Source organism: Saccopteryx leptura, chromosome 1 (genome assembly GCF_036850995.1).
Source record: "Saccopteryx leptura isolate mSacLep1 chromosome 1, mSacLep1_pri_phased_curated, whole genome shotgun sequence".
NCBI classification, from domain to species: Eukaryota; Metazoa; Chordata; class Mammalia; order Chiroptera; family Emballonuridae; genus Saccopteryx; species Saccopteryx leptura.
Window position 1 is genome coordinate 339395292 of NC_089503.1, and position 13521 is coordinate 339408812.

Sequence of the window (13521 nt, forward strand, 5' to 3'; positions counted from 1 at the left end):
ATCATTAATTTCATCTATTTTGTGTTAAAAATAGCTATTACAAGATTTTTTTTTTTTTTTTTTTTTTACAGAGAGAGGGATAGATAGGGACAGACAGACAGGAATGGAGAGAGATGGGAAGCATCAATCATTAGCTTTCGTTGGGACACCTTAGTTTTTCATTGATTGCTTTCTCACATGTGCCTTGACCGTGGGGCTACAGCAGACCAAGTAATCCCTTGCTCAAGCCAGTGACCTTGGGTCCAAGCTGGTGAGCTTTGTTCAAACCAGATTAGTCGGCGCTCAAGCTGGCGACCTCGGGGTCTCGAACCTGGGTCCTCCGCATCCCAGTCCGACACACTATCTACTGTACCACTGCCTGGTCAGGCGTTATTACAAGATTTAACATTTCTCTTGGAGAGTGCTGACTTGAAGTCTGTTGAAACCAAGACCTCTAGCAAGAGTATTTTTAGTGTTTTTAACACTTCATTTATTTCTTTAAAGAGAAGAAACTTAGCATAGCTCTTCTCCTAGTGTTTAGTATTTATTGCTGTTTGATAAATATTAGTTCCAAACTGAAAACACTTTTTTTTTTTTTTTGAAAACACTTTTTGATATTTTGCTATATAGGGCCTAAGGATAAAAAGAGAAATAAGGTATGGTTCCTTTCTTGTAGGAACTTCAGTCTAGAAGGAGAGTTAGACATATAAACAGAGGTCTAATAATATAATGTAATACAGGGAATAATGGAACAAATATATGAGGTCTGTCATCAGTGCAGAGGAAGAAGTACATGAATTGTTGAGAGGGGAAGTCTGGAAGTATGACTAGAAGTTGGCCAGACTGATAGTGTGGGAAAGGTTATTTCAGGGTTTGGGAAGAGCTTTCGGGAAGGCAAGAGAGGCTTTGAAATAAGGTGTAATGTTCAGTAAGCTGGAGGGTAAAATGTGAAGTAGGTTGTGAACAATGAAGAGACAATATTATTATTATTATTATTATTTTTTTGTATTTTTCTGAAGCTGGAAACGGGGAGAGACAGTCAGACAGACTCCCGCATGCGCCCGACCGGGATCCACCCGGCACGCCCACCAGGGGCGACGCTCTGCCCACCAGGGGGCGATGCTCTGCCCCTCCCGGGTGTCGCTCTGCCGCGACCAGAGCCTCTCTAGCGCCTGGGGTAGAGGCCAAGGAGCCATCCCCAGCGCCCGGGCCGTCTTTGCTCCAATGGAGCCTTGGCTGCGGGAGGGGAAGAGAGAGACAGAGAGGAAGGAGGGGAGGGGGATGGAGAAGCAAATGGGCGCTTCTCCTATGTGCCCTGGCCGGGAATCGAACCCGGGTCCCCCCCACGCCAGGCCGATGCTCTACCGCTGAGCCAACCGGCCAGGGCCGAGACAATATTCTAGTAGCTAATATATGTTGATCACTTACTATATATTAGGCACTATGCTAATCACTGTACTTGCATTATTTCATGTAATCACACAATTTATGAGGTAGGTGCTGTTATACATGATTTTACCATTACTGGGGTTTAGAGATTTAAAATAATTTTCTCAAGTTTTATAGCTAGTTGGTAGCAGAACTCAATTGCAAACTCAGGTCTGGCTTAGTTCTTACCAATTTTTATATGGCCATTTAGAAATAAGATCATCAAATGACTTAAAGAGTCATGCTGAAGTTCAGTTGATGATGGAAACCAGTGACTTTCAACAGTGTAACTAGAGTTTTCAGATGTGACTCACAAGATTCAGTGGAAGGTGAAAAGGAAGTAAATAGTTACAATTGCTGTTGTGCAGCTTCCTCCTGCCCCTTTAAAATCAGAGCAGCTCCACTTTTCTTACTTTGATATATTGTGGTCTGGTATATTGAGGGTTTGATTTGATCAGATGTTTAATGGTAAAGTTTCTAATCTCTTCTCTGTGTCCTATCCCTGTTTACATCCCAGATGATATCACTATTGTTCAGTTTTTGTAGTAAAAAAAATCCAAATCTTGTTGCCTTAACATTTAGAAAATCCACAAGCTTTATTACTGCTGTCAGAGAAGGTATATAGGTAATATAGTCAGATTAGATTCACTGTTTCATTCTCTTCCTTCTGCTTTTTAAAGTCACTACCCACTGCTACAAGTCCTTTTAAAAATTAAAACAGACTGAACTGGGGTGGTGCAATGGATAAAGCGTCAACCTGGAATGCCAAGGTTGCTGGTTCAAAACCCTGTGTTTGCCTAGTCAAGGCACATATGGGAAGCAACTACTATGAGTTGATGCTTCCTGCTTCCCCCCCTCCACCCCATCTCTCTCTCTCTCTCTCTCTCTCTCTCTCTCGTAGTTGTATCACTTACGTTGTTTACCGATTGCTTCTCATACGTACCTTGACTGGGGGGCTCCATCCCAGCCAGTGACCCATTGCTCAGTGACCTTGGACTCAAAGCAGTGACCTTGGGCTTCAAGCCAGCGACCTTTGAGCTCAAGCCAGCAACCATGGGATCATGTCTATGATACCATGCCCAAGCTGGCGACCCGTGCTCAAGCTGGTGAGCCTGCGCTCAAGCTGGCAACCTTGGGGTTTTGAACCTGGGTCCTTCGTGTCCCAGGTTGATGCTCTATCCACTGTGCCACCACTACCCGTCAGGTGAAGCCTTATCTAGTTTTTTCTTCATTTTATTCTGGGAATACTGACATACAGAGAGAGTTAAGGATACAAAAGACTAGCTTATTATTTTCCTTCTTTCCATAGAACTTCTTTTGTTTGTTGACACTTCCGAAGCAGGAGCAATTTAAAGTTTTTTTTTTAATGGGAATATTTAGAAATGTGTATGTGATTCTAATAGTAATTTTTCTTTTTTATTGAGTTTTATGGTTTTCAAAATGTTTTCTCATATGTTCTCTTTGATCATCACAACTACCATGTAAGGTTGACATATGCATTTTGTCATGAATATGTTAATATTTGGGTTAATAAAATTTGTTCTCAATAATATATATTACTTAGTAGTATTTTATTTTCCCAGAATTAGTTATTAATTTTTTTAAAACATAATTTTTATGCAGGTTCTTGAATTAGTGTTGGAGAACTTTGTTTATCCGTGGTACAGGTATGTACTTTCTATAAAGCCTTTTTCCTTTGGTATAGTGGAAACCATTAAGTGAAATGTGCTAATGATGTGTTTTAGTGTAGGCTAAGATTTCTCGACTTTGGCACAATAGAAATTTTAGGCCAAGAAGTTCTTCGTTGTGGGGTTTTTGTACTATGCACTAAAGGATAGTTAGCAGTACCCCTGGCATTTCCCCACTAGATAATAGTAGCAGCCCCTCTTTCTCCTAATTGTGATCCCAGAAATATATTTAGAGATTGCTAAATGTTAGCTGGGAGGAGTAATTGGCCCCAGTTAATAACCACTGATGTAGTCAATCAATAGTTTAGTGAAAGTGGAAGAAGACCTACGCTGCTTTTTGAAAGAAAAGTAATTTGTAGAATTTTTTATGATTCCTAAATATAATGAATGATTTGTTATTTTGTATGTACTTTTTATATTTGAAATAATTGTACATTTAGAAGACAAAGACATTCCGATGTTTCATTAAATTAAAAGATAATTTTAAGAGACTCCTGGAATAGTAAGAGGTTTTTTTTCAAAGTAACTTTATTTTTTTGTATTTGCTATGGATATACAAATGCCCTATCCTTTACAGAATATAGAAAAATGCTAGATCTAAAAAAATATAGTTTAAAAATTATAAATTCAAGTTATATAATTTACATACTTGTTTTATTACATAAGCATCATATAGTTATTTACAGTATTTGAACGCTTATACCTCTGTGACTTGTAATATTTAATGATGTCTATGCAAATTTTATATTGACAGTATATTTTGAATTTCCTAATTAAAAAATGCTAGTAGTTGAATTATAGTGTTTTAAAACAAATTTAATATTTAGTTTGTCATATTTTCCTGAAAAGCAATGTAAATTAGTTTTTTATGTTGGATTCTGTCTTAACTATGGGATATTTGCCGTTTAAGTAAAGATAATGTGAGAGGCTCTTTGTAAAATAATTCCTGTTATAAAGACTTTCTCCCCCCCCCACACCCTGCGTTATGGTTCCTCAGACATAAAATCTACCTGTATTTCTAAACGTTAAAGTATGTATTTTTTCCTTAGTGTAGCTTGATGCTGTAATATTATCTTTCCTGAGGTTAAAAGTGGGAAGTGTGGTTGGTAAAAATTTCTTCCTTATGTACCGAGTGACTTAACAGCGCCATCTTCAAGTTCAGGGTATCACCACTATACATACTCTTCTTTCTTTCTTTGGTTAGGGAAATATCTTAATATTTCTAGGGACTTAAAGATTTAAGGAAAATGAAAAATAGCTCCTCAGAAGAAGGGTGTCAAAAATTTCTGTTTACAAATGTTTGAATTTCAGGCCCTGGCCGGTTGGCTCAGTGGTAGAGTGTCAGCCTAGTGTGTGGAAGTCCTGGGTTTGATTCCCAGCCAGGGCATATAGGAGAAGCGCCCATCTGCTTCTCCACCCTTCCCTCTCCTTTCTCTTCTCTAGCTCTCTCTTTCCTTTCCGTAGCCAAGGCTCCATTGGAGCAAAATTGGCCCGGGCTCTGAGGATGGCTCTGTGGCCTCCGCCTTAGGCGCTAGAATGGCTCCAGTTGCAATGGAGAATCGCCCCCTAGTGGGCATGCTGGGTGGATCCCAGTCGTGTGCATGCGGAATTCTGTCTCTCTGCCTCCCTGCTTCTCACTTCAGGAAAAAAAAAGTGTGAATTTCAGTTTCTTCTTTTCAAATAAAACATTTAATTTTTAAATTTGGAATTAGTTTATTATTATTAGTCTTTATATTTTTTAAACTAATTTAAAATTATATATAAATTTTTTTTTTTTTTTTTTTTTTTTTTTTTCTTTTTCATTTTTCTGAAGCTGGAAACAGGGAGAGACAGTCAGACAGACTCCCGCATGCGCCCGACCGGGATCCACCCGGCACACCCACCAGGGGCGGTGCTCTGCCCCCCAGGGGTCGATGCTCTGCCCATCCTGGGCGTCGCCATATTGCGACCAGAACCACTCTAGCGCCTGAGGCAGAGGCCACAGAGCCATGCCCAGCGCCCGGGCCATCTTTGCTCCAATGGAGCTTTGGCTGCGGGAGGGGAAGAGAGAGACAGAGAGGAAAGCGCGGCGGAGGGGTGGAGAAGCAAATGGGCGCTTCTCCTATGTGCCCTGGCCGGGAATCGAACCCGGGTCCTCCGCACGCTAGGCCGACGCTCTACCGCTGAGCCAACCAGCCAGGGCAAAATTATATATAAATTTAATTCTATTGCTTCTCCATAAGTATTCCTTATTTTGTTTGTTACAAATTTCTTTGATGATGCTTCGAAAATGATCTTGGTATTGTAAAAATACTACTACAAAAAATATGCCTAAGTACATATGGATGTCTACAGTGAAATATCTATTGTAGTTTGGTTAGTAGTGATTGTCTTGGTACTAGAATTAGGGGAGATATTTATTTTCTTCTCTGTATATTTATTTATTTTTTTAAGTGAGAAGAAGGGCGATAGTGAGGCAGACTTCCGTGTGTACCCCACAACCGGGATCCACCCGGCAGCCCCCTCTGGCCAGAGGAAGTGCGAGTATTTTTAGTACCTGAGGCTGATGCATTTGGACCAACCTAGCCATCTCAGTGCCCACGGCCCGGCTTGAACCAATATCAAGCCACTGGCTTTGGGAAGGGAAGAGGGAAAGATGGGGGAGAGGGAAAGGGAGAGAAGCAGATGGTAGCTTCTCCTGTGTGCCCTGACCAGGAATCAAACGCAAGATGTCCATATGCCTGGCTGATGCTCTATCCACTAAGCCACCGGCCAAGCCCTGTGTTTGTCTTTTATTCTGTAATGTAATGCATTATTTGTTAAGAAATAAAAGAAAAATAATGTAAGTCAATGGAAAAAAACAGGAAGCTATAGATTTTCCTTGGTTTCTGTAAAGTAAAGCTCTGTATTTCTCTGAACTGCTAAATGCTTGTTTTTCTCCTCATTGAAGGGATGTAACAGATGATGAGTCCTTTGTTGATGAATTGAGGATTACATTACGGTTTTTTGCATCTGTCGTAATTCGAAGGATTCACAAGGTATATGTTTATAATGAAAAATTTGGAAATTTGAGGCTTTATGATTACTAATGAGAGTTTTAAAAATCTTATATTTACTTTACCCTATAATGTATGTAATTTTTTTCACTTTTTTAAAAATAAAAGATGAATGGATCACTTGATTCATTGATCAGTTTGACTTTAATAGTTGGATATCTTGGTTTGTGGCAATTAGAAATGAAAAGACAACTACAGGAGAAATAGTCATGTTTCAGTCTGATGAATTTACAGTGTAAATCGTAATAATTAGGATCTACTTTTTAAAAATGTGTTTGCTCCATATTTTGTGTATGTTGGATCTTTGCCTACAGATATTCTTTTAATGTGTTGGCTGTAGACGACCATACTTGTGTACTGTCTTGTCCATTCAATAGAATTGAACATATTGACCATAATTGGTATATAATATCTTTGCCATTAATAAATAAAGATAAATCTTGTTAAATGTTTCTACACCTATTCAAGAATGAACAATACAGTCAACCATTGTAGAAAAGATATGCAGCCCTGGCTGGGTGGTTCAGTGGATAAAGGCTCTCCTGGTGCACTGAGGTTGCAGGTTTGATCACTGATCAGTGCATGTGCAAGAAGCAGTCAATGAGAGTGCACAACTAAATGGAACAACTAAGTATAACTTTAAGTTGATGCTTCTTTCTCTCTCTCTCCCTTCCTCTCTCTCTCTCATCCCTTCCTCTCTCCCTCTCCCTTCCTCTCTCTCTTCTTTCTCTCTCAAATCAAGGGGGAAAAAAAGATTTACTCTCTTAAAAAAAAGATATGCAAAAAATGTGAATAAGAAAAATATAAAGTGGCCAGTGAATATTTGAAACTATTGTCCTATCAATAAATATAGTTTTTAAAATAAAATAGCATACTTTTGCCTATCAGATTCAGAAAGACAAAAAGAGTGATAATATCTAGCTAGTAATGATGATTGTGGGGAACCAGGCAAAGCAAGTACGAATCAAGTTGGTATAATTCTTATGCTGGAAGGCAGTTTGGAAATCTTTATTAAAAGATTTAAAAATATTTATACTCCAAAATTTAATTCCATTGTTTAATAATATATTTTAAAGAAATAATCAGAGTTTAACATGTATGTCATGAATTCATTTCAGTATAATGAAAACATTTTATTTAATGATAATGTTGGTTAATTAGTATAGTACATGCCAATTATAGAATCCTCTCCAGCTATGAAAAATCATTTTGTAGAATAGAATTTATTTCCATGGGAAATTATCTTATATAGTCAAGTGGAAGGGGCAGAAAATAACATGTGGCATTAAATTTTAAAAATTTTATGTGTAGAGTATGTTTTTTAAAGCTGGGGACAATGAAACAAGGAAGGGCTTTAGGGTAGAAGCAGCAGGAGAGCCTGTGGGGGGGCTTTGGCCCACTGGAAAGTCAGAGAAAAGGGGGCTTTGGAGACACAATTGGGGTTAGCCCGGGAGGAGCTGCAGCTGCCCATTGTTCTCTAGTTGCAAGTTTCCTGGGGACTGCTTAGAGTAGGAGATGCATGCCTGAGAGGAAGAAAGGTGTGGCGTGCTCCAGGGAGGGAGAAGTGCATTTTGCTTGTGGCATTTTCTGTTTTGAAAACAAGGCTCACATTATTAAAGCTTGTTAATATGTATATTAAGGTCCTCTGTATCTTTATTACTGTTAACTCTTGTTATAGTGGTGAGTTGATGCTGATATTTGCTTCTATTCTATTCGTGAATTTCTTTCTGTTCACAATTTATTTTTTTTGCATTAAGCATTTGCCATTTTTATAAACAGAAAAAAAGTTGATCAATAATAATTATACTGTAAAAAGCCATTAATTATACCACTTAAATAAAGATTCTGAGGCACTTATCTCATAGTAGATAAGCAGAATAAAATATTTGGTAAGAAATTGGTTGATGATAAGCCATTTAATTTATAACTTAGAATAAGTCAGTAAAATTAATTGATCAAAAAGCTGACTCATTATGGTCAATTCTCCTATAGATAGTAATAGAAAAATTCTACTATGTTAGGCCTGGAGATAGCCTGGTGATTTTAAAATCACAATACCTACTTGGAGTATGCTATATGTATTTTATTTTTTTGGTAACAGTTTTATTGAGATATACTTTATAGGCCTTACAATTCACATATTTAAGGTGTACAACTCAGTTGATTTTAGAATATTCCTAGAGTTAATGCACTCATCACCACAATTAATTTTAGAACATTTTTATCACCAGTAAACAGACCTTGTACCCGTTAGCTGTAAACGTTGTTCCCCCTTCCGGTTAGCCAGCCACTAGTCTGTTTCCTGTTTCTGTAGATTTGCCCATTCTGGACTGTTTAACTTAGCATACTGTTTTTAAGGTTTATTAATGTTGTCTGTCATGTTATAGCATGGTAGCATGTATCTGTACATCACTCTTTTTAATGTCTGAATAATATTTCAGTGTATGAGTATGCCACATTTTGTTTATTCATCCTTCAGTTGGACTTTTGGATTGTTTTCACTTCTTGGCTGTTATGAATAATGGTACCAGGGCATTTGTGTACAAATTTTTCTTTTTTATTTATTTTTTGTATTTTTCTGAAGTTGGGAACGGGGAGGCAGTCAGACTGACTCCTGCATGCACCTGACCGAGATCCACCTGGCATGCCCACCAGGGGGCGATGCTCTGCCCATCTGAGGCATTGCTCTGTTGCGACCAGAGACATTCTAGCGCCTGAGGCAGAGGCCATGGAGCCATCCTCAGCGCCCAGGCCTGCTTTTCTCCAATGGAGCCTCGGCTGCGGGAGGGAAAGAGAGAGAGAGGAAGGAGAGGGGGAGGAGTGGAGAAGCAGATGGGCGCTTCTCCTGTGTGCCCTGGCTGGGAATCGAACCCGGGACTCCTGTACGCCAGGCCAACGCTCTACCACTGAGCCAACCTGCCAGGGCCTACAAATTTTTCTTGGTAGTGGGAAGATACATGTTTTTATTTGTCTTGGCTGTATACCTAGGATCATAGTTGTTAGGTCAGATGGTTTCACTTTTTGAGGAACTGCTAGATCACTTTCCAAAGCACCATTTTACAATCCCACTGGTGTTTAAGGGCTCTGATTTTTCCACATCCATGCCAGGAACTAGTTGTTATCTCACTTTTTTTTTTTAAAGTGAGAGAGACAGGGACAGACAGCAGACAGGAAGGAAGAGAGATAAGTATCAACTCGAAGTTGCAGCACTTTAGTTCATTGATTGCTTCTCTTACATGCCTTGACCAGGGGTGGAGCTCCAGCTGAGCCAGTGACCCCTTGCTCAAGTCGGTGACCATGGGGTCATGTGGATGATCCCACACTCAAGCTGGTGAGCCTGCGCTTAAGCCAGTGACCTCAGGGCTTATTTTATTCTGCTTAGTCTACTATGAGATAAGTGCCTCAGAATCTTTATTTAAGTGTATAATTAATGGCTTTTTACAGTATAATTATTATTGATCAACTTTTTTTCTGTTTATAAAAATGGCAAATGATCTGGGGACCTCAGCATTCCAGGTTGATGTTTTATCCATGTGCCATCACCAGTCAGGCAATCATTTGCCCATTTTTAACTGAATTGTCTTTTTATTATTGCATTATAAGTTCACTGTGTATTTTGGATATGTCAGTTATCAGATATGATTTGCAATATTTTCCGTGTTATCTTATATATTTTATTTTATCTGTATTACTATTCTGAGAGATACCTATTTTATAAAAATTTAGTAGCTTTGTCAAAGTGTCAGAGGTAGTTAATGGGCAAAACATTAGGCCTGGACCATCTTGTTACTAGTACAGTGTTCTAGCCCCATAGCATTGCCTGAATAATGTAAGTTGGCAGTTTGGAGCTAATAAAAACAAAGAATCATTTAAGGTCCATAGATTTTTTTCTTTTTTTAAATTAAAGTTTAGTGAAATACACATTATTTTACCATTTTGATTCTGACCTGAAGTCTTAAAATGGGACTCACTCATATATGAAAATTTTCATGAGTATTCTCAGAAGACAAGATTTTATAAAATGTTTGAAACCTAAAAGGTGTTTTTCATTTGATAAATATGAGAATACAATCATTGAGTACCAAGAGGCCAGGGATAAATGAAGAGTAATGTTATTTTGCAACAAGGCATAGTACTAGCAAAAATAACCCCTCACATTGAATGTATACAGCTGAAAGATATATGTAAACTGCTCTGGGTTTTATTAGTAAATTACTAAAAATTGGAAGTTTATGATTCATCATGCTTGCTAAATCTATCAATCTTGATTTGTTTTCCTTAATATGGAATTTAAAAAGAATTTAAAAGCTAACACAAATCTTAATTCTTTGTGATGCAATTTTCTCATCATGCTTTTGATAAAGGGAAAATATAATATGTTGAGTTTTGTGGTAGAAGATAAGCCTGTCCAATGTCAAAGTCCAATAAACATGCTTTTTGGTGATTTATTTCTTCGCAATTTATTATTTTAGATACTTTACTTTTTTTCTTTATGTATGTTCATTTAAGCCCTCAACCCTCTCAGTAACCTACCACAGTCTCTAGTTTCTAGCCTTTATATTGAAAAATGTTTATGGAGAATGATGAAACTTAATGTTATTGTAAAATAGAAGGCTTTTATATATATCTTTTTTTTTTTTTTTTGCAAGAGATTGAGATTGAGAGAGGGAGAGAGGGACAGTTAGGGACAGACAGACAGGAAGGGAGAGAGATGAGAAGCATCAACTCATAGTTGTGGCACCTGAGTTGTTCATTGATTTCTTTCTCATAGGTGCCTTGACTGGGGGCTCCAGCCCAGCCCAGTGATCTCTTGCTCAAGGCAGCGACCTTGAGCTCAAACCAGTGACCTTAGGCTACAAGCCAGTGATCTTTGGGCTCAAGCCAGTGTCCTTTGGGCTCAAACCAGCAACCATGGGGTCGTGTCTATGATCTTATGCTCAAGCCAGTGAACTTAAGCTCAAACCAAATGAGCCCGTGCTCAGAGGCTTTCATATATCTTTTTTTTAAGATTTTACTTATTCATTTTTAGAGAGAGAGAGAGAAGGAGGGAGGAGCAGGAAGCATAAACTCCCATATGTGCCTTGACCAGGCAAGCCCAGGGTCTCAAAGCCCAGGGTTTCAAACTGGCGACCTCAGTGTTCCAGGTCTACGCTTTATCCACTACACCACCACAGGTCAGGCACTTTCATAAACCTTAAAACCAGAATTTATTTTGTAAGCTGAAGGAAAAAGTTCATTTTCAGGTAACCTTAGTAAACATAAGTTTATATCAAAGGGATAATAAGTTCCTTCAGGTTTGTCCTTGAATGCATTTAAAACACATTGAGTGTCACCTGTGGTGGCACAGTGGATGAAGTGTTGACCTGGAATGCTGAGGTCGCAGGTTCAAAACCCTGGGCTTGCCTGGTTAAGGCGCATATGGGAAGCAATTACTATGAGTTGCTGCTTCCTACTCCTTATCCCCACCCAACCACACACCATTTCTCTCTCTCTCTCTCTCTCCTCTCTAAAATCAATAAATAAAATATTAAAAAATAATAAAACAAGGCAATGTCATGAATAAAGATATTTTATGAGAAATTTTTAGTATGTAGGGTATGCATGTTAAGATTTTCTTTACTGTGGTAGAAAATTTTCTAAAGTTACAGTTAGTATGATCTAAGAATATAAAATACTTTTTAAATTTTTTGAAAGATTCCAAATGATACCTATAACTTTGAAGACCATATGTTCCAAAAGCTTAAAAAATACAGTGTTCTGCCATTGTAACTTAATGATAATTATTTTTAAATTTTTATTTTAATGTTGAATTTTTCTAGGTTGATATTCCATCTATTATAACCAAGAAATTATTAAAAGCAGCAATGAAGCATATAGAAGTGATAGTTAAAGCCAGTCAGAAAGGTAATATAATTTTCTACTATAAAATTTGAGTGATTTTGTTTTTATATACCAAATTTCACCTTAAATATTTTAGTATGAGTACTGATACATTAACTGATACATTCACAAATGCTGTAAGAGTGTTCTTTCAAACTGAAATCTTTTAAAACAGTTAATCATATAAATGATTGTGAAAACTCAAGAATTTATAAAAATTAAAATACAGGTAACTTTTAGATATATTGTTGATTACTTTTGTGTTTTTTGAATAATAATAGTCTATTGCCTTCATTACTTTTTCTGAGATGCATTTCACCTCTTTCCCCTTAATGATTTCACAGTTTTGACCTATCCTATGTACTGCCCATCCTGTCTACTGATTACTGTTAATTTCACAATTCTTGTACATTACCTCCCTACTAAACAAAAGTAAATGACTGCTGTAGAGACTAAACTGTGTATTTAAATCTTTTTCTACCTGGTCAAATATTTTGTTGTCTTTTACTCTGCGTTATGCTTAATTCAGGATAACCTATTTGCAGTTTCTCATATGTGTTTTGGCCTTTATACTGTCATGATTTGCACATAGCAAATGATCAATTTTTTTGATTGAATGAATGAAATCTTCATTTAAGACTTTTCTTGCTCTTATATCAAGCTGAAATGTTTCTTTAAAACATATATAGTGACCCTGGCCAGTTGGCTCAGCGGTAGAGCATCGGCCTGGCGTGCAGGGGACCCGGGTTCGATTCCCGGCCAGGGCACATAGGAAAAGCACCCATTTGCTTCTCCACCCCTCCCCCTCTCCTTCCTCTCTGTCTCTCTCTTCCCCTCCCGCAGCCAAGGCTCCATTGGAGCAAAGATGGCCCGGGCGCTGGGGATGGCTCCTTGGCCTCTGCCCCAGGCGCTAGAGTGGCTCTGGTTGTGGCAGAGCGACGCTCCGGAGGGGCAGGAGGGGCAGAGCATCGCCCCTGGTGGGCGTGCCAGGTGGATCCTGGTCGGGCGCATGCGGGAGTCTGTCTGACTGTCTCTCCCCGTTTCCGGCTTCAGAAAAATACAAAAAAAACAAAAAAACAAAAAACATATATAGTTATTGATGTTAGAGAGAGATGAAGGGGGAGAGAGAAAAAGACAGAAACATCAATCTGTTTTCCTGTGTGCTCTGACCTGCAATCAAACCAGCAACCTCTGTGTATCTGGATGATGCTCTAACCAACCAAGCTATCTGGCCAGGGCTGAAATGTATCTTTTATAAAAATTGAATTTAGCTTTGGCTGGATAGCTTGGTTGGTTAGTGTCATCCCAAAGTGCTAAGGATGCCAGTTCGATCCCCAGTCAGGGCACAAACAGGAACAGATCTGTGTTCCTGTCTGTCTGTCTGTCTGTCTCCCTCCCTCCCTTCTTTATCTAAAATCAATAAAAAAATCAAAGTGCAAGAAAATTATCAAATCTATTGGGGTGACATTGGTTAGTAAAATTATATAGGTTTCAGGTATACAATTCTGTAA

General features: G+C 38.3%; 1 protein-coding gene across 6 annotated transcripts in view; it reads left to right on the plus strand.

Moving 5' to 3' along the window:
- Nucleotides 1-13521, plus strand: part of SNX14 (sorting nexin 14) — a 96497-nt gene that overhangs the window by 15455 nt on the left and 67521 nt on the right. For all 6 annotated transcript variants that reach the window (XM_066358923.1, XM_066358924.1, XM_066358922.1 and 3 more), the window contains exons 5-7: nt 3031-3074; nt 6025-6112; nt 11950-12034. In XM_066358923.1, the coding sequence (XP_066215020.1) occupies nt 3031-3074; nt 6025-6112; nt 11950-12034 (217 nt within the window). The remainder of the gene's footprint in view (nt 1-3030; nt 3075-6024; nt 6113-11949; nt 12035-13521) is intronic.